Source organism: Salvia splendens, chromosome 1 (assembly GCF_004379255.2).
Source record: "Salvia splendens isolate huo1 chromosome 1, SspV2, whole genome shotgun sequence".
Taxonomy (NCBI): domain Eukaryota; kingdom Viridiplantae; phylum Streptophyta; class Magnoliopsida; order Lamiales; family Lamiaceae; genus Salvia; species Salvia splendens.
This window is the reverse complement of record NC_056032.1, coordinates 22,463,373-22,490,398: the sequence shown is the minus strand read 5'-3', so window position 1 is coordinate 22,490,398 and position 27,026 is coordinate 22,463,373. Positions and strand designations below refer to the sequence as shown.

Here is a 27,026-nt window from a genome sequence, read left to right as displayed (position 1 = left end):
CCTACCACGCTCGTCCAAAAATTTTGAGAATATTTTTGTTGTTTTCTAAAAATAATCTTTGGATATTTTCTTAAAATAAAACAAGAGATAAAAAAAATATTTATTCCAGGTTGTAGATAAATTCTCGGGATTCACTTGAGCAAGGCTGAGCAAATTTCCGAGAATTTTCCCACAAACACTTTATTTAACTGATCAAGCCGAGTATGCATAGTGGGAATTTCTCCCACTACAAATACTACCGAATTATTACTTTCTTTTCTTTTCAAATGAATTGACAAAGAGAAAGTTATAAGATAGGATACTTCCTGAAACTTTGTAGCCCTTAGGATGTGGTGGATCAATTGAGTTGCAAGTTTGCACTTGCTCTTCTGGATTTGACTTGCTTCGATTTCCACCAAGATTTGAGAAATAGTACTTTCTGCCAAGTTAATCATTTTCGTACCTCTGTACTCATGAGTTAGCAGCTTCCTTGTCTTCTCTTAGTCATCCATCATCTGGTGCCCGTTGCATTTTTCACAGTTGACTGGATCAAGTGGATCTGAGTTTCTTTCCAACTTGATCAGCTCAGGAATTGGCGAGCTATTATGGGAATGATCATCAACTGGAGATCCTGAATTAACTTTTCTCTTATCCATCCACCGATTATTTTGGAAAATCATCGTCATCGTGACAGCCCGCTTTTTCTTGTGATTCTTGTACATCCCCTGAATCTTTTTCTTTTCCTTGGGACGTAATCCAGAGTTAGGGGGTTTTCTTGTCTTAAGCGGCTCCGGTCATGGTTGTAGCTGCACCCAGTAGATGAATCTTGCAGCTTTTCTTTTTGGCCTTCCCTCCCTTAACTCCGTTTCTTCCTCTTCATAGCAACACCCCTCAGACTTATCGATCACTGGAGGTGGTTTTTGTGCCGGTGCATTTTCTCCTTCCACCGCAGTTGTAGAGTCTTCCACATTCTCACCAAGCACATGCATTTTTCTTGACTGGAGACAGAATAGTGTATTGTCGACTTCCACACTTTGCTTGATGACCCCATCTTCTTTCTCCTGAGGCTCATCATTTCCGTCCTCTAAAGTTTTCTGTAGTGTTTCCTCATCAGTAGGTGTGGTAATCGACTCTTCTATGGTTGATGTCTCTTTCTCAGCTGATTCTGCCTCAACAGCTTCTGTCTCTTCCCATAGTGCCTCTGACTTGTTCTCAGCACTTGATGGTTCTCCTTCATCGGTTTCTTTTACACCTTATTCATTTTCCCTACTCTCATTCACCTCAGACCTTGCTCTGTTCTCTTGTATCTCCTTCATCATTTCGGTCAATAGAGCGACTTGCCTGATCATGTCGTCCATATACGTGCGTTGTATTTCCATTACTAGTTATTCATTTGACTTCGTGCAACTCCTCATGTTCTGCTGAGGTACAGCCAATCCTTTAATCTCCCATTCTGTAGAGTCTGCGTATTGATTCTCGTTCAACGGTGGTTCAGAACTCTGATGAGGTTGAGGTTGATATTGGTCTTGATCAGGACAAATTTGGTTTGGGTAGTAGTGAGTGTTTTGAGTTTGCCAATCTTCATTTGACCGTGTAGGAAGTAATCCCCTGCATCGGAAGGGTAGGTCTGATAAGGATGACTAGGGAATGAAGGGTAATGGCTGGAGTAGTCAGGTTGGTATGTCGGTAGGCTAAATTCATAGCTTTGGAAATCAGGTGAGGTTGGTAATTTGGATCTCCCATTTGCCAATGAGTGTTTGGGTAGAGATCGAATAGGGCCATGTATGGTATGGGAAAAGTGGGTACTCTTCTGCTCAGCTCCATTCTCCACAACGTGGGTATTCCTATTGGTACACCTCTACTTGAACTCTAGGGTTCCAACTCGCATTTGAACTCCAGAACTCCCATGTATTCTAGCGGTGGCTCACTTGATCAGTCTGGAAATGGGGTTGGATTGGAATGACTAGATGTTTTCTTGACTCAATCATCAACTGGAGGGTTTCCTCTAGCTTGTCAATTCGGCTCTTCAGTAGATTATCCTTGTCCTCTGTGGGAGTACTCTTCACTTCCTCTTGCAGTGGGGCCACTGATGTATCATCGTACTCCCTTTTTGCATTTAGAAGCTTTTCCAAGATAATCTTGGCCTTACTCAGCCTTAGTTTGTAGAAACTTCCTCCACTTGACAAGTTCACTAGATCCTTGCTCTTTGCATCCATTCCATCGTAGAACTTTGAGTAGACCTCCACTTCTTTCAGATTGTGATTTGGGCATGTGTCCAGGAGACCTCTGTATCTGTGTCAATAATTGGATTTGATACAATTCACCACCTCTTGTTCGTTGCGTTGGACGCGGAACGAAAAGGACTATGTTGTGGCATGCTGGGCACATCGAAGAGGGTACGATGCTTGGCGTCGGAGAGAGCACGAGATCAACCATCTTTTGGACGAATCTGGTCGTGTTCTTATACCCAACGTGACCCCGGTCGCGATACTCCTTCTAGCCCATATCCTTTCATGTGGACAACCGACGCTGCGGGAGGGTTGCGCGAGTAAATCTGCTTGCCAGCCTCGTCGCTGATTTCGAGGTAGTCCTCATCGGACAGGAGCTCCCACCCAGTTTAATCGAATTCGGGTCCCAGTAGGGCCGCAAGCCCTACAGGACTAGTGTACACATAGGGACCGTGTGCTAGCGCCAGGTTGGCCGGTCCGGTGCTCATGGAATGTGACCACATTTCCGGTTTACACAGATTAGATATGGTACACCATCAGAAGTTTAAATGACTGCAGTCTATTTTCAGAAAGAAATAACAGTTTTAGTGACCGGGACTTATTTTTAGAAAAACCCCGTGTTCACTCAGCTTGGCTGACAACTAAAAGAGAAAATGTTTTCGGCATGAGCACACTTAGTGCATCAAGTACTCAGCCCTGCATATTGTTTTCCTTAATGTGCATGTTGATCGTTGTCAAAGTCGAGGAGGTGTTGGGACAGAAGAATAAATAAGTAGGAAGATAGCTGGTGTAGTATGTCGCAGAAATCACTCTGACTCAGTACAATATTATCTTTATCATATTGAGACAATGTTTCCTTGAACTAAGTAATATTCATGATAAGTTGAGACAATTCTCCATCGGGTCGCTGGCATTTCATCCGTGCGACTAATTCCACCATTGACGTTTTCTGCGGAAAGAACCCCTTTTCTTTTCCTCGGTCGTTCCGCCGTTTTTTCGCCCTTACTGGGGCTCGGCTGATTCGAGCCATTGTCGGAACAGAGGAGGCGTCGCCTCCGTGACCCCCCCTTCTCTCTCTCGGCTGTCCTACAGCGGTGAGCACCGACGTCAGCTGCCAGCCAGCTCCGCCGCCGTGCCGCGCTGTGGACATCTCGTCGACAGCCGCCAGCCAGCTCCGATTCTTCGTCGAGCAGCGTTTCTGCCCGCGGCTACCTCCGCCGGCGTGCTCGCTGTCGCCATCGTGGCTGGGGAGTCCCAGACTTCGAATTGGTGCTCATCTTCGCCCGTCGCCGCGGCTCCGCCTCTACGGTTCCAGATCTAAGTTCTAACTCTCCTTTTTCTTATTTTATGGAGTTAAGTGACGTTGGTGTTCAAGCTGGGTAGTATTACGATTGTATGTTTAGTGTTGGCTGATCGTGCTAAGTTTCTATTCGGGGAAATCTCTTGTATTGTTGATTGATTCGATTGTTCGATGGGGTAGATTTCACCCTTTTTCGATATGTGTTTAGCACTGCACTAGTTATGCTGGTGCCCTTCGATTGTGTTGGCATTGTTGAAAACTCATGGCTGCCACTACCTATGTGAAGCTTGTTCTATTGTTATTGATGTGAGGTTCATAATGTGTGCCTCGGTTCTCTGCTATCTATTGCCTCATGCTACATGATGCTACTATGGTTTTTGGTGATTTACCTCTTGTGATTTCGTGAACGAGGAGGCTGCTTCAGTTGCTGGTCACTGGGAGCTCCACTTTCTACTCCGTTTGCGACTGGGCAGTAGTGAAGGTGGGAGGGGAAACTTTGATGCTTGAGGGGCTTTTATAGGCCTACTCATGTACTTGGAGTTTGTTAGAGCTTTTGACAGAGATGTACTCTGAATCCCTGGCTCCTTTCTAACAGATTTTGGTTGTTTATGGGGTGTGTACTCGTGAATTAATTGTGGCTGCTCCCTCCCTACTCACTCGGCACTCCACTGCAGCTTCTCACTCCCTCCCCTTTTTCCACAACCATACTGACTTGGGTACGGTTTTGTAGGTGGAACTGGAGCAGACGTGGTTGGCTGGAGTGTGGGGCGCTGCTACAGCCTGTTCTTCTTCATCAGCGGCAGCCTTGGCCGCAGAGTGCAGTCCGCTGCAGGGTTGCTTTGCCATCTATCTTTCCTACTTTAGCACTAACATAGCCTTCATTTAAAAGGTAGACTTGTCTCTTATTCTTTTCCATCTTGTTTGTTATCTTTGGTAGTTCAAGGACTCATTTATCTTATCTACAGGCACGAGCACTAACTAGCTGAGAACGTGCCCTCTCCCGACGTGGTGTGTGGTCCTTGGCCCGACGGCTGACGAGATACTACTTGGGGCGCGGTTTAACTTCGACAAAAAGGGCACATGCCTGTTTCTTTTCAAAACCTTGTATAAAATTCCTTTCTTGTATGAACTTGATACCTTCACCTTGGAATGAAAAAAAGGGTGTGCGTATTCTTCTTATTGCGATCCAATTACTTAGCTTAAGACTTATATACTGTATGCTTAAAAAAAAGGGATTTTCTTTTGCTCCGCTTGAGCTTGTCTTCTTTCTTTAAATTTTTAGTTTTTGTATTCCTCATAAATCGTATTGCGTTTCTCAAATGTCTTAAGAATCGTACTTATCATACATTAATTAATCGACAAGATGAAATCGTTTTGTTTCCCAACTTTATTTCAAAAATCTCGGAAATTAGTTGCGGCTATTACAATCGTATTCCTTTTAGGGAAAGACCAACTAGGATCCCATTAGCAATCTCAACTCCTTCTATGAGCTAGTGAGCAACTACAAGCCACAAGTAGTGCCACACGATTCAATCAAGAGGCTTGTATCCCCTTTCTCTCTACGGGATATAAACCAGATTGTGATTTGTTGTCGGACTACAAGATTTAGTTCAACTCTCCAGAGAGATTGGACAAGTAGTGCCACCTTCGAGGACTTGAAGAAAAAGTTACTGATTTAGTTCAACTCTCCAGAGAGATTGGACAAGCTTTGATAGGTCATTCACAACTTCCAGCATGAGAGTGGTGAAACCTTCTGCGAGGCATGGTATAGATTTTTTACTTGATAGTCGAGCCACCGGACGACACCAAATAAGGAGTTGCATAAATTTCACAATGGTGTTACTTGAGATGGATAAATGCCACATCCAAGGACGATAAGCGGATGTTATCCTTTGATTAAGTGAGGGAATGATTAGAGTCCCAAGCTGCTCCTTATAAGACTTGACATAGTTCGAGAAGAGCTACCACCACGAAGGTTAAGACCTTTAGTGATGGGATACAAGATGAAGAGATGGCCACAGGCATGGGACAGATAGCCAACATCAACATCCAAGTGGGAGCCTTATCAAAGGCCTTCAAAACCATGCAATTTGATTCCCCCTCCACTATAGCCATTGTGAGATATGCAATTTTCCCAGGGAATAATCACACTGATAAATGTCATCTTGTGCAAGGGACAACAGGCGTGAACTATATTTACAGTAAGCAAGGATACAATCAGATTTAGCCATTCTACCAAGGAAATCAATATAGGCTAGGGGATCAGAACCAGTGCAAAAAATTAGACGTCGAATGGGCCGTCTGGATTTTATTAGAAAAAACTGGTGGTAGAGGATGCATTAGTATCAATCACGTCCTTCAAGTCTGAGAATAAGAAGGATAATGATTAGTAGGAAGGATAATGATTAGTATTGTCTTTGTCCCAGTCTAAGCGAGACGTTTCTATTTTGGCACAAGAATTTAAGGTAGTTGCGTTTAGTGAATTAAATTATTAATGGTGATACACTATTTTATTAGCACTAGACAAACCTGCAAGTATCGAGTGTAGATTTAGTATAGCTAAAGGGTAAGCACATGGATATCGATCGCAGGGAATACGTTCACAGATTGTCTATCAATTACTCGACTTTTCTCACTATTTGAACACACAGTTGGTTGATATTTAAAACTAAAAACTTTAAAAGCGAAGAAAGCAAGTAAACCGATTGCAGATTAAACATGTAGGAGAAACTATATGAAAGAAGAGAATTCCAGGGATGTGCTTTCACAGTTATGGTTTATACAAATTCCAACTACAGCAGCATGCTATACTAGAACGAGTCACTATTGCCCAAGTGGTATAAAGTAGATCACACACTAGGGTCGTCAATCCTAGATTAGCGACTCCAATAAGTACTTAATACTCAATTGTTCTCACTCTCAATTAAAAGTACCATTTTAAAGGGAATTAATTGTAGTGTTAACTAAGCAAATCTAACGTGCAAATCCTCTTTCGATTACTTTGCAAGCCAATTAATCATCACAAGAATGTGTCACGCAAACATGAAGCATTATCCAAAACTTAGAATAAAGCAAGCAATGAACAAAACAAATATTAATAAATAAGAATCGTATAAACCAATATCGTTACTAGCACATCCCTAGAATTCTATGGAATTTAGCTACTCATAGACAAATAACATAACCCATAGTTTGTAGGAAAAAACAAAGAAAACATTAAAAACTAAGATAATACTCCCTCAGTTTCATAGTAGTAGAGTCATTTTCCATTTTGGTATGTTCCATAGTAGTGGAGTCATTTCCCTTTTTAGTAAAAGTTAACACTTTTCTTCTCACTTACTTTTCCCTCCTTCTTACTTTATTCTCTCTACTTTTTCCTCTCTTATCTTTTTATTTAATACATTACACACCTTTTTCTTAATCTCCGTGCCGAAAAGAAATGTCTCCACTACTATGGAACAGAGGGAGTAGAACCCAAAAGTTGGATCTCATAGCCTTAATCTTCTCTTGCTTCCAAGCTTCAAAACCCTCAAGTATGGTGGAACTCTCAATATAATTCTCTATGTGTAGAATGCAGCAAAAAGATCCTTTTGATGAAGCCTGAGGAGATATTTATAGCCTCCAAGTCGTGTGGAATAATATGAAAATTCTTCAACATAGTATGGTAAGTCTTGGAGAGAAAATTTCGTGTGTGGCGTTTTTCCAGCGGACCGCTGCACAATGTTCAGCGGTCGCTGGCCAACATTCTGTAGCTTCTGGATCCAAATCAGTGGTCGCTGGGTGTGCTATTCTTTTCTGCTAAAATTTCCAAAGCGATCGCTACATGGGCAGCGGTCCGCAGCGGCGTTCCAACGAGAGAGATGTTTGTAAGAAAGAAAAAGAAAGAATAAAGTACTCCATCTGTTACATGTTAATAGAGTCATTTTACTATTTTGTGAAGTTCCAAGTTAATTGAGTAATTTATGTTTTTAGCAAAAAGTAACCATTTCTCTTACTTTATTCTCTCTACATCTATCTTACTTTATTCTCTCGTACTTTATTTACTATCCACTTAACACACTATTCTTAAACTACATGCCGAAAAGAAGCGTCTCTGTTAACAAGGAACGGAGGGAGTAAGAGAGATCACAAAGTAGGAGAGATAACAGGATAAAGTAGGAGAGATGAATAAATTAATTGTTGCTAGAAAAGGAATAAGCCTCACTTAGGTTTTGACGTACCAAAAAGGAATACATCTCACTTAGATTAGGAAGAAGGGAGTATAGAAAGGACACTGGTCCATTCAAGAAGGAGGTAGTTTAGCAATGTTTGTCTTTTATGAGTGCAATGTAGCATACATTGAGAGGCACCATATTGGTGCATACTCCTAAGGTTTTAGACATAAGCGGACCTCACTACTAAGACGATAAGCGTGAAATCTCATTTATCATATGTCTTATTTGGTCTCTTTTCTCGTTAAATATATCCTTGATTAGATTTCAGGACAAATCCTTCAAAAGTAATATCGAGATTTCACGACAAATCCTTCAAAAGGAAGTGAAGATGATGCAAAACCCAAGTGTTCGATATCGAGCACAATGCCGACTTCATTAGTTGTGGATAGAGTGGAATATAGAACTAAACTCAATTCTTTTCTTTTAAAAAAATGAAGGAAGTGAAAATATTTTGTAGTATCAATATCAAAATGTAAAGACAGAATATAAAAGGAAAGCAGAGAATTCAAGAAGTAGATCAAGAAAAAAAAAGTGGAAAGTTCTAAAAGCCGAGGAATAAAAAAAAATATTGGCCCCTAATATCATGGAACTTTAAAAAAGTTGGACTTTTTCCACGAACTTTAAACTTGCCAAATAATATCACGAATTTAACCTAAGTTTGCTATTTCCAACCAGCGAAAAAATTACGGCAAATAATTGTCAAACCCTGGTATCTCCTATTTATGGAATGCAATAACAATATACTCCCTCTATCCGCGAATAGGAGTCTCATTTTTCCATTTTGATCTGTCCGCGAATAGGAGTCTCGGTTCATAATTACATCCCACCAATTCATTCCACTCATGTGTCATTTATAACTAATATATACAAGTGGGACCCATATTCCACTAACTTTCTTCCACCCACTTTTCTTAGCATTTCTTAAAACCCGTGCCGGTAAGAAATGAGACTCATATTCGCGGACAGAGGGAGTATCAATTAGAGGATTTTTCCACAAATTAGGGGATATTACCTAGAGTAGATTCATTACAAAAAATACTTATATCTCTCTCCTATAAAAGGAGGCTACTGTACAAAATTCAAATACACACAAATATACAGAAATTATTCTCTGCAAATACTACCATGTCTAACCCTTTATTCTTTATCTCTCTTGATTACCATCTTCAAGAATAATATCATGATATAGATTTTTTTTCTTCAATCCATTACCATAGCCGAAATTTTTTCGTTGGTGGTAAGTAACAAACTCGGGTAAAGTTCGTGATATTATTTGCCAAATTAAAAATTTATGGAGAAAACCCACATTTCTGAAAGTTCAGTGATATTAGGAGCCAATATCCCTTAAAAACACAGGTTAAAAGTTCTATGTATTTGTTTGTATGTTGCATTAATTTTTTAGTGCCCAAATCACAAAATTTCAATTTTAGTTTCAAGCATGTTACATACTCCCTCCGTATTCAAAAATAGAAACATTTGAAACGGTACGATTTTTAATGTACAATTGGTAAATGAGAAGAATTGGTAAAGTAAGAGAGAGGAAAAGAAAACTGAGTAAAGTAAGAGAGGGGAAGAGAAAAAGTAGTGAAAGTAGAGTTAGTAGATTGTGGGGTCCATGTCCTAAAATAGAAAGATTCTAAAGTTTTTATTTTTAAGAACGGCCCAAAAATGGAAATAGTTGCTATTTTTAAAAAACGAAGGGAGTATGTCTCATATTCTAAGGTATATAATCGAAAGAATAAAGGCTCATTTTTATTGTTTAGCTTAGGCCCTTTTTTTTATACAAATATGAATATCACAGTGAGTTGCTAAAAATTTATAGCATGAGCTATTAAATGATAAATTGTTAAAGGCTTTTCCCCTTAACCGAGATCGACAGTCTTGCTCGACGATCGGTGGATTCTCCGCCGGCCAATCGTAGGGTCGGTGGAGGCAAGATTCGGCTGTGCGCGGAAAGCTTTCCCGTCGGGCAGCTCGATATCTAGGGTTTGTAGAGTTTGTCAAAGAGAAGTTGGGCAAAATAATATTTTCATTCATATGGAGTTTATGAACAAAATCCCTATTTATAATCTAAGGACCTTAAGGTTGGTTTGACCTCCTAGTCATCTCGGAAAAGAACCAACAAAGAAAACCCGAAACTGAGCTTATAATTACACTCGACTCATACTGAAAATAGAATAATAAAATTACCAAAATTTCAAAAGGAAATAATAAAACATTAAAAATAACTTGCTAAACTAACGGTTTATTTGGGAACGAAGTCGCCGAGCTTGTTCAGCGGTTTGACGTTCCTTTTCGGCTTCGACTTCGCAATGGACTGCTGCTTCATCTCCTCGCTCCGTACCTTCTCCGCAGCTTCCTTCCGTGCTGCTGTCACAGGGTCTGCGGTTGTGGAATCGTATCAACCCCCCCTTCGATAGCGACGTCCTTGTCCTCAAGGAGCACATTTGGAAACTTGCGTTTGATCATATCCAAAGGTTCCCAAGTCGGGTAATCCGAACCATCCGACCAACGCACCAAAACATGCTTGCGTGGTTGACCTTCTTGCCATAGCATCCGCCTCTCCAACACTCAGAACGGATAAACCAACGGCCTGTCACCAAAAAATTCCGATGGCAGCTCCATTGTAGTATCTGTGTCATTGCCTGCGATAAACGGCCGAAGCAGCCTGACATGAAAAACATTAAGAATTCTGCTACCCTCCGGTAGTGTCAACCTGTACGCCACTTATCCGATGCGTTCCAGCGCCTCAAAGGGACCGTAATATCGTCGGGCCAATTTAGCCGATAAAGGTCACGCGACAGAATGTTGTCTATACGGCTGCAGCTTGAGCAACACTTTGTCGCCTACTTCAAAACTCCACATCGCGACGGTGTTTATTTGCTGAATCGCGCATCCTTTGCTGAATTAGCACGAAGCTCCACCAACAACTCACCACGCTGCTTGATCAACTCTGCGGCGGACGGCGGGGTCGCGGCTGACGGCGGAGAGAACACCAAACTCGGTGGCTCCCGACCATAAAGTGCTTTAAAAGGCAACATTCCTAATCCGGCGTGATGAAAGTAATTCAACGCCAACTCTGCCCACGGAAGAAAATTCGCCCACTTGGACGGACGATCCGCAGTAAACGCCCTCAAATATTGTTCGAGGCCTCTATTCCTCACCTCCATTTGTCCGTCAGACTGCGGATGATACGCTGTTGAAAAGTTCAGTTTTGTTCCACTCAACCTCATAATATCTTCCCAGACATTATTCAAGAAAACTGAATCACGATCCGAAACCAACGTCTTTGGAAACCCATGATGGCGCACCACTGTATTGACAAATAAGTGAGCCACTCTTAAAGCATCAAAGGGAGTTGGCAAGGGCGCAAAGTGTGCGTATTTAGAAAGTCTGTCCACCACTACCATGATCGCGTTATACCCCCGGGACGGCGGTAGACCCGTTATATAATCCATCAACACATCCTCCCAAACCTGCGATGGAATCGGCAATGGCCTAACAACCCTGCCGGTTTTTGTGTTGAGTACTTAGTCGTCTGACACACGACGCAAGACTCAATGAATTTTTGCACCTCCTTTAAATTCGGCCAATAAAACTGCGCAGTAATGCGCCTAAGTGTGCGCCCAAAACCCGGATGCCCCGCAGATGGGGAGCTATGATATTCCGTGAGAATCGGTGTCCTTGCCGACAAACGAGAACCCCCACAAAAATTCTGCGCTTATTATACACTAGTTCGTCACTAGCTCATAGAAGGAGTTAAGATTGCTAATGAGATCCTAGTTGGTTTTTCCCTAAAATTGTGAATCTCCCGTCATGAGACTAATGAAGTTCAGGGGCGTATTCTCATTTTCAGGCACATAGGCGAAAACGTCTTGATAATCGCTCACGGGTTGGAAGAAATCACCAAAATTTTCCCGGGGAGGATCTCCATTATCAAGTCTTTCCCCCGCATTTTCTACCATAGCCTATGTTTCCTCGGAACTTGAACTCTCTTAATAAAACTCTCTATGCCTATGTCTCAATGAAAACAAGGTACCAAAATCGGCTAGACCCTATGATCGTGTATACATGCACTAGAACCTCTGCCACACAAAAAATAACCAAAACAACACAATAATATACGAGAATAAGAAATGCTACACTTAGAGTGGGACGAAGAGACTTCCTTATTTAGCATGCTATGAGGACTCTTTTATAATAACCTATGTAATAATGAACATATCAACTCCTTTGGGGACGTAGTTTTGGATGTTTAGATATGATCTATTTGTGCTAATGATCTAGTACACCATACTTATTGAAGAGATGAAAACTTTTTTTGCTGTGATGGGGAAGATTGTGGCCAATAAATGCAAAATGATTGTGGCTTATATGATTTGGCATGATAACCATTTTGATTGCATGAAAATTAAATTCTCCCATGAGATTTCTATGTATTGTGGTCCTTTTGTGAAGGATACTCCACCAACGCATACCATGAACACATTACAATGTTAGATCTTTTTTTTCTACTTATGGTTTTGGATATCGTCTGTGTTTGTGGTTAACCATTTTTTTACTTCTTGACAAGGTAATCAAGTTTGAACAACGTATCCCATATGACTTGTGTAATTTAGCAATGTTTGTCTTTCATCAGTGCAATGTAGCTTACATGAAAGGCACCTAGGGAAACATTGGTGCATACTAAAGTCGTAGATATTTTATTGTTTAGCTTAGGCCCTTTTTTATTGATACAAATATGAATATCACAGCGAGTTGCTAAAAATTTATAGCATGAGCTATTAAGTGATAAATATAGACTATGATTATAATAAATAAAAGTTTATGGTAGAAATTAGCGGAGAGATGAAAGTTTCACCTTATGTACTATCTAGCTAGAATATAAACTAATCATAGCAAACATTTATAACCACTCAAATTTAGAGTAAAATATGTATGGACTGAAAAACATGGAAATGGAAGAAAAGTTGTCCACCCTCCACTGCAGTTGTTTCTAATAAAAGAAAAAGCAACCAACGAACCATAAATGTTCTCATCCGTGTATATATACACACAAATAAGCATAGATAATTAAATAAACAAATAAAATGGGAAATCAGAAGAACAAGGCAAGAGCGGTGGTGGTGGCGGCCTTGGTGGTGGCGTGCATGGCGGCAGCGGACGAGAAGCAACAAGGATTAATGGGCGATATGTGCGATACGACGGGCATGGGCGAGAACTGCAAGAAGGGAAACATTACAGAGGCTAAGAAGGTTATAGAAAATGCATTTGACGCGGCGGTGGAGGAGCTGAAGATCGCAATAAAAAACACAACATTGTTCAAGGAGTTGGAGAAGGACTACATGACCAAGCAGGCACTGGACGTGTGCGAGCGTGTACTTGGTGACGGCATTGAAGAAATCCATACGTCGTTGGAGAAAGTCAGCCAGTATGAGATCGGGCAAGCGGATCATGTCCTCGATGAGGTGAAGATATGGTTGAGTGCTGCCATTACATACAAAGACACCTGCTTCGATGCATTTGCCAAAACCGAAGGTAAAACTAATTAAAGAGAATCAGTCGATTTAAATTTGAAAATGTGCGGTGCGTGTGCAGGCGAGTCTGGGGCTAAGGTGAGGGAAATGCTGAAGATAAGCGGCGAGATGATGAGTAAGAGTTTGGCGATGGTGATCGAATTCCAAAAGACGTACGAATCCGTGAAGAAAGATTTGGGGGATTTGATGAACAGCATCAAGGCGCCAAGGCAGCTCCTCGGTGGTGAAAGCATTCCTGATTTCGTCAAAGGCCATGCGAGGAAGCTTGTTGAGAACCCTAAGATCGCGTTGAAGCCTAACGTGGTGGTGGCGCAAGACGGCAGCGGCCAGTTCAAGACCATCACTGAGGCCATTCATTCCGTACCTCCGAAAAATAAAGTCCCATATGTGATTTTAGTAAAAGAAGGTATTTACAAGGAGTATGTTGAGATTCCCAAAAAGGTGGATGAAGTCATTTTGATCGGAGAGGGGCCGTTGAAGACCAGAATTACTGGTAACAAGTGTTTCACCGATGGTGTTCAGACCTATGACTCCGCAACTCTAAGTAAGTACTCCATATATAGTAGTACTAGTACTAGCTGAGTATATATATATATATATATAAGAGTAATTTGTTTTATTTATCGTTTCGTACCATTATAGTCGTGAACGGACGAGGCTTCATCGCCAAGGACATCGGGATTGAGAACACAGCGGGCCCTAGCGGGCACCAGGCAGTGGCGGTGAGAGCCTCAGGTGATGTGGGCATCTTCTTCAACGTGCACATGGACGGGTACCAGGACACCCTCTATTCCCACGTCCAACGCCAGTTGTTCCGGGAGTGCCGGATCAGCGGCACTGTTGACTTCATCTTCGGAAACGCCATCTCCGTGTTCCAGAAATGTGAGCTCGTGGTGCGGAAGCCTAACCCCAGCCAGGCCTGCATGGTCACTGCCCAGGGACGCAATGAGAAGAACCTCACCGGGATTATTATCATCCAAGGCTGCAACTTCACTGCAGAGCAGGACTACCTTGATGCTCAGCCTCCCTTCAAGTCTTACCTCGGCCGCCCGTGGAAGGTCCTATCCAGGACGGTCATCATGCATAGCAACATTGACGGCTTCATATCTCCTGATGGCTGGTCTCCGTGGGAGGGGACCATCGGCTTGGATACCCTCTTCTACGCCGAGTATAAGAACACTGGGCCCGGCTCCGATCTCTCCAAACGGGTCACCTGGCCTGGTATAAAGCAGTTTGCCAATGATGAAGAAGCAAAGGCATGGACTCCCCTCGTACATTTTATTGAAGATGGATGGATCCTTGACAGTGGAGTTCCTTTCGCTCCCGAATTCATCTAACTTCATTCATTAATTAATCTTTTTTTGTTTATTATTAGCTATGTGGAATGCAATCAACGGATTGGATTGTGTTTTAATTTAGATAGTACTACTACTAGTGTTCCACTTGTCCTTGTGTTTTCATTATTTTCTCTTCAAACTACGGATTTGTGTTATTTGTCTATCGATATCTAAATCCCTAGAATTATAGGGATGTGTTAATAGCTCTTTTTTGTTTAAATAATTTCAATTATTCATATCCATGATTCTTGTTTATTTTGCTCTAAACTGTTTGATAATACTTCATATTTGTGTGACACATTCTATGATGAATTCTTGGCCTATAAAGTAATTGAAAATGGTTTTACGCTTTTGATGAGTTTAGTAAATGTCTTATTAATATTTTTGGAGTTACTAATCTGAGCCTGACAATATGTAATCAACTTTGTGCTGCATGGGCAATACTTGTGTGACCCGCCTTAGTAATTCTTGAATCTTTATTTGGATTTCATAGCCGTGTTTTATTAAATAACCGTAGTAGGGAAAGTACATCCCTGAAATTTACTTGTTTCATCTGTTTCTCAAATCAAATCAAGTTAACTGCGATATGTTCTTTCTGCTCTAATTTATTTGGATCATCTCATTACTATTGAATCATTTTCTTTTTTTTTCCTAACACTTAATCTCTTTCACTCATGTATTTTATTTTATTTTATCTTTTCTCCTACTTTATTACTACTATACTTAAATCACTGAATATATTTTCATTAATTTCCTGTACTAAGAAACATCTCCACACTAATATATTCTAATGCATATAGGACCCATCAAATCTCAATTATTGAGCATCTAATGATAAATTAAATTTAAAAAAAACATGAGCCAAATAGACAACGGACATTAATCTGACTCTGTCCATTCAACTCAGCTATAGACTATTTCATTACCTATTTAATTAGTAGGAATATTTCATAACAATTAAATAAATAAGAGAAAAAAGTAGAGCAAATTGCAAAAGATTAGTCAAAAGATAGAGAATCAGCATCTGTTATTTGAAAACTCACAACAACAATAGTCATCAACTTCCACCCCAATCCCTCTTTCTCTCTGAATATGGCCGCTTATGCCGCTCTTGTTTCCCTTGCTCAAACTACAACTTTTGATACAAATCATGCCATATCTGACTTTTCTATCAATGCAAAAGAAAACATTAGATCAATCCACGAGTATGTCATCACCTTGCTTACCTTCCTCGAAGATTATCCAGAGAGAACCAACCGTTGGGAAGCCAAGCTGAGGGACATAGCTCATAAAATTGAAGATGCGATCGAACAATTTATGTATTATGGAGGGAAGGAAACATCATCAAGCTTCACTTTTGAAAAGGAGCTGAAAGATGTAACGCTAAACTTGTGTTTATTTGCTGGAGATGTGATGGATGAGCGACCTTCTTACTCATCTCTTTCATCATCGTCATCATCAGTAGCAGCATCAAGAGTTCCACCTACTGAGAACGGCGCGGCGGTTGGCTTAGATGAAGATGTGATGACAATAAAGGATCTTCTTTGTGGGAGGCCCTCATCCAAACTCCAAGTCATACCCATATTGGGAATGGGTGGCATTGGTAAGACCACTCTGGCTAGAACTGTTTATGACGATCCATTAATCACGGATTATTTTGATATTCGTGTTTGGCTTACAATATCACAAGATTACAATGCACGGAAAGTGCTTTTAAGTCTTGTGGATTCGATTAAAATGATGGATGAACATATGCCTAGATTAGAGATGGATGATGTTTCAATATTAATGGAGAAAGCGTATAAAAAGTTAAAAGGTTGGAGGTATCTTGTGGTAATGGATGATGTGTGGAGCACAAAGGTTTGGGATGATGTAAGGAATGTATTTCCGGATGATGCTAATGGAAGTCGAATCATGATAACCATAAGACTAGAAGATCTAGCTGTTTATCCGGACTCTACTTGTGCTCCTCATAAGATGAGGTTCATGAATGGCTCTCAAAGTTGGGATTTGTTTAAGGGAAAGGTGTTTGCATACAGCAATTGCCCACGTGAATTGGAGGATGTTCGGAGAAAGATTGCGAGAAGTTGTGGAGGACTACCCCGTAGTTAATCGGAATCCATCTAGTTGGAAGAAAGTTTCCAAAAATGTAAAAAATCCAATTGTTAGTGAGGTGTTGGAGGGGATTGTATCATTAAGTTACACTCACTTGTCTCATCATTTGAGGCCGTGTTTCCTATTTATGTCAATGTTTCCAGAAGATGAAAGCATACGTGCTTCAACGCTTATTAGATTATGGTTAGCTGAGGGCTTCTTGAAGCATCAAAACAGATGCAACAAAAGCATGGAAGAGGATGCAGAGGATTATTTGGAGGATGTAGTCAAGAGAAATCTTGTAATAGTGACTAGTAGAAAGAGTGGTGGGAAAATCAAGAGTTGCAGCCTCCATGATATGGTACGAGAGTTGTGCATAAGGAAAGCCCATGATGAGAGGTTTCTTCATGTTATTGATGGTCAAGTTGTTCCAGAAAGCATGATAAATAAGCGACGCATCAGTTTGTGGCGTACTGTTTTTTTTGACATTCCGTGTCCAACCATCCATACCATGTTATGCTTCAAAATCCAGAGTTCCTCTACCTTAACGACCTTTCTAGGATGGTTTTAGATCGCTAAGGATATTAAACGCTGTAATTGGAACTTCTGAAGAGCTCCCAACCCAAGTATTTCAGCTGTTTCATTTAAGGTATATAACTTTAATTTGCTCTTCAAGCATTCCCTCAACCATATCAAATCTTGTGAATCTTCAAACTTTAATCATTCTTCCAACCTCTGATATTCCTCAAGCCACATCTAGATGGAAAATATATTTGAGAACTAGTAATACTTTCTCTCCGCCATTGGAGATTTGGAGTATGCCTCAGTTAAGGCATCTTATTTCCCATTTTCCTTGTATCCTATATGGATCAAGCCCACCTCTAGAAAATATCCAAACTGTTACGTTACCTACATAAAAAATGTTGTATGGACTGAAAAGTTTGCGCGAATGATTCCAAATGTCAAAAGATTAGGACTTGTGTATGAAACTGATAAAAGGTGTAACCTCTATCTTCTCGAGAATCTGCATCACCTTCAAAAGCTGGAACTATATGGACAAGGTGGTTTTCCTTGGATGAGGGATAACCTATTTACTTTACCCAAGACACTTAAAAAGTTGACCTTGTATGGTGGCAAATTTCTTTGGCAAGATATGAGTATTATTGGTTCATTGCCTAATCTGCAAGAGTTGAAGCTAAAATACCAAACCTCTGGTGGAACATGGGAAATAGCTGATGAAGAATTTTCTGAGCTGAGATATTTGCTAATTAAGCATTCAGGTCTCCAACACTGGAAAACTGAGAGTAGTCACTTTCCTAGTCTGAAGCGCCTAATGCTTCGTTACTGTCGGGATTTAATGGAGATTCCACAAGATATAGGAAATATATCCACACTGGAATTAATTCAAGTGGATCCTGATAACAATTCTCTTGTGGAATCAGCGAAGAAGGTAGCTGAGGATCAACAGAGCTATGGAAATGATGATCTTCATGTTCGCGTCTCCTATTATTGATGAGGTTAGATTTCTATGTAGCCTTGAACAATACTAATTCTTATGTAACATATATATGAACATGACTAGCATTTGGAATTCCATGTTATCTTGTATACTATAATGTAATTTATATTTTGGACATCAGAGACACATTGTTGACCGACATTTATATTGCCCGAGTGTATGATGTAAACGTTTGGTTCTATTTGATTTATTTACTCATAAAAAAAGCTGAAATCGAACATGGAACACCCTTTCCTTTCATTATCTGTGAAAAGCTCGCATCTTAATTTTTCTCTTCTTCTCTTTATTGTATCGTTGTGGCTTGCTCGGGTTGGATTATCAAACTGATCCAGCCAGCCTATATATGCCTGCAAAGTGCCGGTAAGTGGATCCAGTGAAAACTCAGGCTCATCAACTTGACTTACTCCGACTTGAGTGAGAAGAATGGAAGAACTCAAAAGACGTGTTTTCAAAACCTTAACTCACAATACTATTAACTAGTATATGGAAGTAAGGATCGATCCCACAGAGATGATATGTTTGACATTTGTTTGCTTGACACGACTTGGGAATGGCTGCGGCCATGCTTTCTAGGAGGTGGGTTAAGTCAAGTACTTGACTTGAGAAATTAAATTGACTAGGGTTCTAAACTGATCAACTTGCTAAGCTTAACTAAATCTACTTGATCAACTTAACTGAACCTTCCATAAATGAACAAACAGCTTAAACGGGGGACTGTCAGTCCCCTGCAAAGTGTACGATAAAGTAAAAACTTTTTAACAACTTCATCTTCTTCGCAAAATCAACATGGAAAACATAACAAAGAACAAATCTGAAAAGCTATGGAAGATGAAACATCATAACAGCTTGTAAAATTAAATCTACTCCTAATATCTAAACTACGACTACGTAAACTAGAAACTAAACCATGATCATGCAGAAATGAAACATAGACATCCAGATCTAAATAGAAACATGAATTGAAAACTCAGATCTGACCAAATCGACATGAAACAAGACACTTTTGAGCTAAGACATGCAACATAAAAAGGAACCGAAAACAAATCAGAAACATCATGCATGAAAACAGAATGCATCAGCTGGAAACGAAAACATAACATCAGATTTACTAAATTAAAAACTTCAAAATGTCGATAACACCAAAATCAAACTGAAAATAAACTACGAAAGCAGTAAATTGTTTCATCACTTCTTCTCGAAGTGGAATACAGAGTCGAAAGCTAACTGTGCAGGAAACTACCACCAAACACCAACTAAACTAAAGTAAACTAGGACACGACCAAGTGTGTGTGCGACGGAATCAAGAAAATGAAGTAAAAGAACTCCGATTTCAGCCCTAGAAGAGAGCTGAATTCCTAAAGATATTCTACGTATGCATGCGAGACTCCCCTTTCACCACTGGCTCCCCGGGGGCTCCTTTCTTCTTGTGTTGGGCTTCCTTTATATAGAGAGGCGTAGGGCTCTGATCCCTAGGGTACCATCCTCTCCGAAATGTCATTACCGCCTTTCACATTTTGTGGTGGGGTCTTCAGCTCTATCTCCTATGCGGAGGACTTCTGCTAGCTCCATTCGATTCTTGACTTGATCAACTCAATGCTGCAGTTTCTTGACTTCTTTCCTTGATCCGTTCGTCCGCTCAACTGATTTGTTCCTTTTCTGAATATGGCGGTTTTCACACACACCTGACTCAAAATTGACTGTTAGTTTACAGAATTTGATGTAGTTTTACCACAAAATACCTGTATGAAACGAGCCTCATCAATCTGCATGCATTATATTCTAGCGTGTTTTTCCAAAACCAATAATACGAATAAAATTATTGGTTTTTGAAAAACACCCGAGAATACAATGCATGCAGATAGTGACGGAACCAGGAATTTAGAAAAGCCGGGGCTAAACCTTTATCCAGACATATCCAAAATTATCAATTTATATGTTCTAAATAAATATTACTCCATTTGTCCCACAAGAATATACACTCTTTTCTTTTAGTCTGTCGCATAAGAATATGTACTTTCCAATATGAAAATTATTTTTCACTAATGAGGTGAGACCATTTTCTACTAACAATAGTTTAATTACTTTTTCTTTCTACTTCTATCTTATTTAACCAATTATTCATTAAAACTCGTGTCTACCCAAAAGAGCATATTCTTATGGGACGGAGGAGTATTATATTTTTATATTAATCCAAAAAATTATAAAGATGATGTAAAATAAATTATTAAAATACTATTTTATATATAAACATAATACTAATAAAATATAAATACAAAAAATAAATATATTAACATATTATTACATATATACAACAAGATTTGAATAGTAAATAAAGTCTAAAGATATTTAATTTACCAAATCTTCTTAAGAAATACTAATAAAGATTAAAATAAACGTAGTAAAACTTTTATATACATGTTTATTATATTTCTTAATAAAGATTAAAATAAACGTAGTAAAACTTTTATATACATGTTTATTACTTATAATAGTATCATGTCACTATAAATCTATGATGAATTAGTTTTAATATATACGGAGTCAAAAAATTTAATATAAAGTAAAATACTAGTAATAATAAATTTATGACAAAATGAATTATTTTGTCGGGAATCCCAATCAGATAGTATGACATTGTGCCTTCTATATTCCTCCTAATTCTCTCTCTCCCTCCAGCCCAGCCCCATATCTCTCTGTACCTATTATTCTCCACCGCTTCCGTTTAAGAACTCTATATAAAAATGGCGGACGCCACCGGCAAGCCCCCGCTCCAGCGGGGGCTTGCCCTTAGCTAGTTCCGTCCGTGCATGCAGATAATGAAAGGAAAGGGTGTTCCATGTTCGGTTTCAGCTTTGACAATATACATGTCGGTCAACAATCTGTCTACGATTTCCAAAATATAGATTACAATGAAATCAATATTTCAAAATATTTTCTTTAATCATTGAAATTTGTCGTATTCTTATTGTAGAGGCTGCGGTGTTAGTGGAGAAATTCAAGGTTGGCCTAGAAGATTTGGATAGCACACATATGTTGAACTGAAGTTCTATTCTCCTTCAGTTGGATTTTATGTACACATAGTTGAATGATTTTTAAAGACCATCTCGTGTGGCATCTTTAATATTTGCAAGTCTTGGCTCATGGGGAGATTTAGCTAAGCAGCAAAATGAGCAAGAAGAAAAGTAGGTTTTCTTTCTACACATTGTCTCATTCTAATTCTTGGTATTGATTTGCATTTCTAGTTTGTATATTTGTTTGGAAGTATTACTTGGATTTGACTATGGTTTGGATCTGTTTTACTATTTTTCATGCAAGGAACTCTTATTTTAGTAAATAAGCAGTATGTTCGTCTAAAAAAAGACTAATTTTACCATTTTGGGTGTTCACCAAAATTAGACCTTTTAACTCTTTTTGCCTAGAGGGTTGTCTTTAAATGGCGAGTTTACCATTATCCCTGTTAACTCTTTTAACCCTACAGAGACAAAGCCGAAGCAGGCATGGTGGAAGAAGTTCCACTAGCCCTGCACAATCTCAGCCAGTGACCAGGTAGAAGGAGTGATAGGGTACTCCTGCGTAGTCCGCTTGATCAAGCAACAAATTCTAAAACTATTAAACCGATCAAGAGACGTCCTAGGGGAACCCGGTCAAATCCTTGTAGTTAGTGTAAATAGTTTTTCGAAGAGTTAGTTCTTTTTTATGTCTTAGTATATTAGAAGACGGAAGTAAAGGCAAGAAACTGATCAAGTGGAACTATTGAGTTTGCATCTCGATTTAACTCACCACTTGATTAGTGCAACGAAGGCTAACCAATGGCCACAGTGATTTAATTGATCAGGGACAGGTGATGATAGGACGTATACACTCATTGGGAAGGTGTCAGGCTGCGCCAACTGTCGCAATGAAGGAACATCCCAGGGAGAAGGAGAAAGCGTATCAGAGAAGCTAAGCCAGCTGGCACTCTGAAAAGGCGCGCCAGTACATGAACAGTCGCAGGAATCTCAACCTCCAGAGATCCCGACAGTAGCGAATTCAGTATAATAGGTAGATCTCAAAGCCGTATTTCACTTTCAACCAGAAGCGACTACAGTGCATTCCTTTTACTCTCTCCATACCACTCCAAGTTCCTAACCCTTGCCTAGAACAATTCTCTCTACCAGCACTCATCAGCATTACCCGCACGAATGTTAATCAAACAAATTCCAACTTCATCCTCGTCCTCAGATGCTGGTGCCGACGGAGGCGACCGGGAAACATCATCCCAAGCCCATAAAGAAAGCCCCAGCCATCCTACCCCAACCGCCTACACCATACTCAAGGCTAGATTTTGGGATTTTCGGGTCCAAGGAACCTGCTTCGTCCTCTAAAAAGATCCAACCTAGCTCTCCTATACCACCTTCATCCCCCATCCAGCCAATGCAAACCTGCGGGGACACCTCTGACAAAGAAGGTGGGGGGAAGATTACGGGCAGCCTTTTGCTATTCCGTCGCCAGGAAGCAATGGTACCTCCACTTTGATCCATGAGCCACATTTGACTAAGGGCGGCGAAATCAACGAGGCAGAAGTGGAAGAATTCCACCCATTATTCTACTACGGGGAGACTGAGAAAAAGGAGGAGCCACTACGCCGCCAGACGCGCCGTATGACAACAGACCGGCTCCCAAAGGAAGCTGAAACACTAAAAACCCGAGGAGAGGAGGAAACGGTGGTACAGAGGCCCCGCACAGTACGGCGGATGGTTGATGAAGAGGAGCCAGAGAGCTAAGAGGCCATTGAGGAGAAGGAGGCTGAGGAGGGCAGCCGTCGAAGGGAAGGGAAGTGTTTTTCCCCCTCCAAAGAAGGGGCGTCCCGCCAACGTGGGTGTCGTCATTACAGATGCCTCTGAACCTGCCTTCCCACTGCCAAGAGAGAAAGATGAGGGCAGCGCTTTGGAGGAACAGGAGTTATGCTGGACCCGAACATCTAGGAGGCAACAAGGAAGGCCGACAACATCTCTTTCCGCCACCTACTCCCCTCAACATGTTGTTTTGACCCCAGCTCTTCTCCAACAAATGTTGGAATTCGACGATCCCAAAGGGTGACCTCCCAGAAACACTTGAAGGCGGAGAAGATACTGCACCAGCCGTCCCTAGGGAAGGTTGAGATGAAAGAGAGGTTTGCAGCCTACATTGCTGGCGTCGGATTCGAGTGGCTGCTAGAAGTCGATGAGACCCCTATGCCGGAGAACCTGGCTAAGGAGTTTTTTACATCCTTCCGATTCACCGGAAGCTCAGATCTGAATGACAGAAGTGTCTCCTTTAGAGTTTTTGGCCAGGACCAGCTGATGAGCCTGAATGAATTCTCCATCCGGATGGGCCTTTACATGGAACGACAGGTGGCTGACGGGGCTGGGGTTGGGCGCGACATCGGTCTCCCTCAAAAGAAACCCGAATTCGACCAGCAGGCCATCTGGAAGGCCATATGCAACGAGAGTGCACATACCTTTACAGCCTCCGAGTCCAGAGGTCATCGCATTGCCGATCCTGCCCTCCGCCTTGCCCAGATATACCCAGCATGTAATCTCCTCGGACAATGCAATACGCTGTAAATCATTACCATGTCCGAACTCTACTTTATGTAGAGTATGAGGGAGCAGAGAAAGGTCCATCTGGGATTCTGGTTAGCCTACTCCATTAATCAAGTTGCTACCCGCGTTTCCCGCCATGTCAACGTCTACCACCTCCTCAGAGCTTATTTGAGGAGAAACTGGATTGTGGAGTGTGCCGGACGTCCTGTCCTTTGCCCCACTCTTGAGATATTTGACCTTGAATTCTTTGTTAGAACTCAGGTACTAGAGAAGAAGCAAGGAGGGGGCCTTCAATTTTATGCAGCTGGCCGGTTGGAGCAACAAGGGAGCCGATCCAGTAGGAAGACGAAGTTGGAGGAGACCGCAACAATCCCTGCTGAAGGAGAGGAGGAGGATACACATCAGGAACCCACTCCGAGGATGGAGCAAGATGAGGTTGCAAGTGCTGACAACGCATGGAAGCTCCGCATGGAGCAAACACTGATGCAGCTGGTGGAGAATTCAAATACTCAACTAGTCCTGCTGGCCAGGTTGTTGGGAACCACCCATGACCAAACCCCTGCAAGGAAACCACCACCTCCCTCTACAAGCTCTCCTCCGTCTCGGCGACCGTCATCCTCCAGGCATACCTCAGCATCTCCCAGTCAACCCCCCAGGAAACCCTAGTAAAGCCCCCCATCTCAGCTCATGTTAATTTCAAAACAATTTTAGTTTTAATTTGTTTTTTGGTATGTATAACTGTCATCCTATTCCGCATCACACTTAGACCTGTTTTGGGTCTAAGTGTGAGAAGTATGCATGCTTGTTTTTGCTCTATATGTTTTTTGTCTGTTTGTTGCCTATGTGTTACTCTGTTTTTGATAGCATGTTTTGATTGTTGGCACTATCTCACACTTAGCCCAGTATCTGGTCTAAGTGTGAGAAGTTTACCTTGTTCATTGTTGTGCCGTTGTCTGTGCCTAACTCTTTTTTCCACTGCATCCAGTCCCTCGAGGACGAGTTCATATGCAGTGGGGAGGAGGGACGGGTTAGTTATAGTAGAATCATACATGCTCAAAATCTTCAAAAATAAATCAAATTCCAGTTAGTAATAAATAGGCAATATGCATGAAATTGGATGAATTGAAGACTTGATTACTTTTTGGAAGAGATAGAAAAAGGATTCAGTATGCTAACATGTAAAAACTTGATTGCAACAACTTGATCAGTTTGAATGACGCAAGTATGATGGAAACGCTCAATTTTTAAACCAACTGTGAAAGCCTCTCTATATGTGAGTTATAATCCAAGAGTAGAACACTTTCTACTATTTTTACAAAAGAAAATTTTATGAGAGGCTGACTTTTATTATTGAGATGAAAATTGCACAAGTAGTAAGGACTAAAGGCACTAGGACTTAGCCTTTTGAGCTGTTTTTCTTCCTTCGTTCCGCAAACCCACCTCATTAATCAAGGCACCCCCTAGTTAACCACTTTGAGCCCATACACTCTTACCCATTCTTTGAAGCCTTAAAACCGAATTTTACTTTTTATATCACATGAGGAAAAAGGGTCAAAGAGATGAAGTTTTTCAAGGGAAACGAAAGGGGATAGCAATAGAATAGTCAAAATAAATGGTAGTTGGGTTGATCAAGATTAGACAATTAGGTTGATCAAGGTAAAAAAAAATGAAGAAACGGTTTGAGAAAAAGAAAGGGCAGGAAATAGTTGTAACCTGACCCAGAAAATCAAAAGTCAGAAAATAAGCCGAAAGTTATAAGGCTAAAGGTCGAAATTTGACCAAGAGAGAGCATCAAGAAGAGGAAGAAATAAATATCCTAAATCTGACCCAGCGAGTTTAGTCAAATCTTTGGCTTTTTGACTCGTGTGATTTTTCTTTTTACAATTTAAAATTTTTATTTTGAACTTAGAACCCCTAGGACCCTACCCGAATACGTTACTATCCTTGAGCCCCGTTACAACAAAAAACAAAGACCTTAAGGAACTATCTTGTGCAGTCCGATTCAAAGTATTAAATTTTTGGCAATACCGAGTGAACAGTCCTAACATCTCTGGTGAGAAATGAGTGACCGAGTGAATCCAACAGTGGTTTTTAAATTGAGCAATCTTAACAAGCTGACACCTTGATCAAGCAAAAGCGAAAGAGAAGGAGCACAAGTTACTGGCAAATGGATTGACCTCGACCTCGGGTATGATTGTTGGAAAATTATTCGGTCTAATGCATACATGTGAATACGTGTTTTTATTTTTTGAGTCTTGTTTTTCTTTTGGTTTTCTTTTACTTGTGAAATGAGAAAACCATGCCTGAAATTTGCCTTATCTTTTTCTTTTCTTTTTCTTTATACTTGAGGACCAGTATGATTTAAGTGTGAGCAGTTTGATAAGGCTCATTTCATGCATCGGTTTAAGGGTAAAATGTATGCTCCTTGATCGGTTTATCGCGCAAAACAAGTGTTAAATGTGCAGAAATGCCACTTGACCAAGGCAGGAAGGCCGAACTGATCAAGCAAGTACAAAAGACGATAAAAGGCCAAGAATTGGGGGAGTTGATCAAGGGGGAGTTATCAAGCAGTTAGGCAGGGACCGCTGGCTTCTAGAAGAAGAACACGTGAGGAAATGAGCTGGATATGGCGCACCATTCTGTTATCAAGGACGACGTTCTAGAAGGGGACACGTGCTAGCTTATGAGACGCAAGGACGGAGCTGAGTCATGAATCTGTTACTCAAAAGCGTCGTCATTCTAGAAGAAAGGCACGTAGCAATCAATGAGTCGCTCATTCTTAGTATGAGTGAATATTCCCTGTCAAGATCGTTATCCAGCTGGAGGCCGAATCGAGCTTATAAATAGAGGGTGTGCCATCACAAGAAGGGATCGGATCTTTTACTTTCCGTCTGTTTAGCTTAGTTTAGTTCTCTATCTTAGTCCAGTTCTCTAGAATAGCTTAGCTTAGATAAAGTAATGCGTAGTTAGAAAGGCGAATTAAAGAAGCGCTGCAGAATACTTGTTATCTGTCGGCGTATTCCTAAATTACCCACCGAGATTCTTCTCGGTTTACTTGCTTTCTTATTTTCTGAAGTATTAGCTTAGTTTCAATTTCACGCTGTACTGCTCTCAGTTTAGTTTAATCAAAGTTATTACGTTTTCATCCTCGCATTTACTGTTACGTTTTCACCTGCAATTCGCTTGACCCAGTAGTTAAAGTTTCTTTGATCAAGTTAGCTAGTTTAATTTTGCATAGAGTATAAATAGTAGTG

The 27,026-nt window shown here is 40.7% G+C and overlaps 2 protein-coding genes and 1 long non-coding RNA gene across 4 annotated transcripts; all 3 read left to right on the top strand.

Moving 5' to 3' along the window:
* The first annotated feature begins 2,891 nt into the window (after nucleotides 1-2,891).
* On the top strand, nucleotides 2,892-4,686 carry LOC121797276. Of its 2 annotated transcripts, XR_006049812.1 has the most exons (3): nucleotides 3,022-4,120; nucleotides 4,238-4,396; nucleotides 4,473-4,686. It is a non-coding gene; the product is annotated as an uncharacterized LOC121797276 (long non-coding RNA). The 2 variants fall into 2 exon arrangements; XR_006049811.1 differs by having other exon boundaries at nucleotides 2,892-4,396.
* Nucleotides 4,687-12,826: 8,140 nt separating this feature from the next.
* LOC121804152 (pectinesterase-like) lies at nucleotides 12,827-14,796 on the top strand. The gene is made up of 3 exons (XM_042203693.1): nucleotides 12,827-13,259; nucleotides 13,320-13,802; nucleotides 13,901-14,796. The coding sequence occupies exons 1-3, from the start codon at nucleotides 12,872-12,874 to the stop codon at nucleotides 14,593-14,595; spliced, it is 1,566 nt and encodes a 521-aa protein (XP_042059627.1). The 5' UTR covers nucleotides 12,827-12,871; the 3' UTR covers nucleotides 14,596-14,796.
* Nucleotides 14,797-15,656: 860 nt separating this feature from the next.
* Nucleotides 15,657-17,172, top strand: LOC121804015 (putative disease resistance RPP13-like protein 3). The gene has a single exon (XM_042203570.1). It carries the CDS (start codon nucleotides 15,688-15,690, stop codon nucleotides 16,705-16,707), a length of 1,020 nt encoding a protein of 339 aa, XP_042059504.1. The 5' UTR covers nucleotides 15,657-15,687; the 3' UTR covers nucleotides 16,708-17,172.
* The last annotated feature ends 9,854 nt before the right edge of the window (nucleotides 17,173-27,026 follow it).

What these genes read in the sequence shown, in the direction of transcription:
- LOC121804152 (XM_042203693.1), top strand. Translation starts at nt 12,872, where the DNA reads ATGGCGGCAGCGGACGAGAAGCAACAAGGATTAATGGGCGATATGTGC. An exon ending in TGCATTTGCCAAAACCGAAG is followed by an intron (nt 13,260 to 13,319) that starts GTAAAACTAATT and finishes GTGCGTGTGCAG; the next exon opens with GCGAGTCTGGGGCTAAGGTG. An exon ending in CTATGACTCCGCAACTCTAA is followed by an intron (nt 13,803 to 13,900) that starts GTAAGTACTCCA and finishes GTACCATTATAG; the next exon opens with TCGTGAACGGACGAGGCTTC.
- LOC121804015 (XM_042203570.1), top strand. Translation starts at nt 15,688, where the DNA reads ATGGCCGCTTATGCCGCTCTTGTTTCCCTTGCTCAAACTACAACTTTT.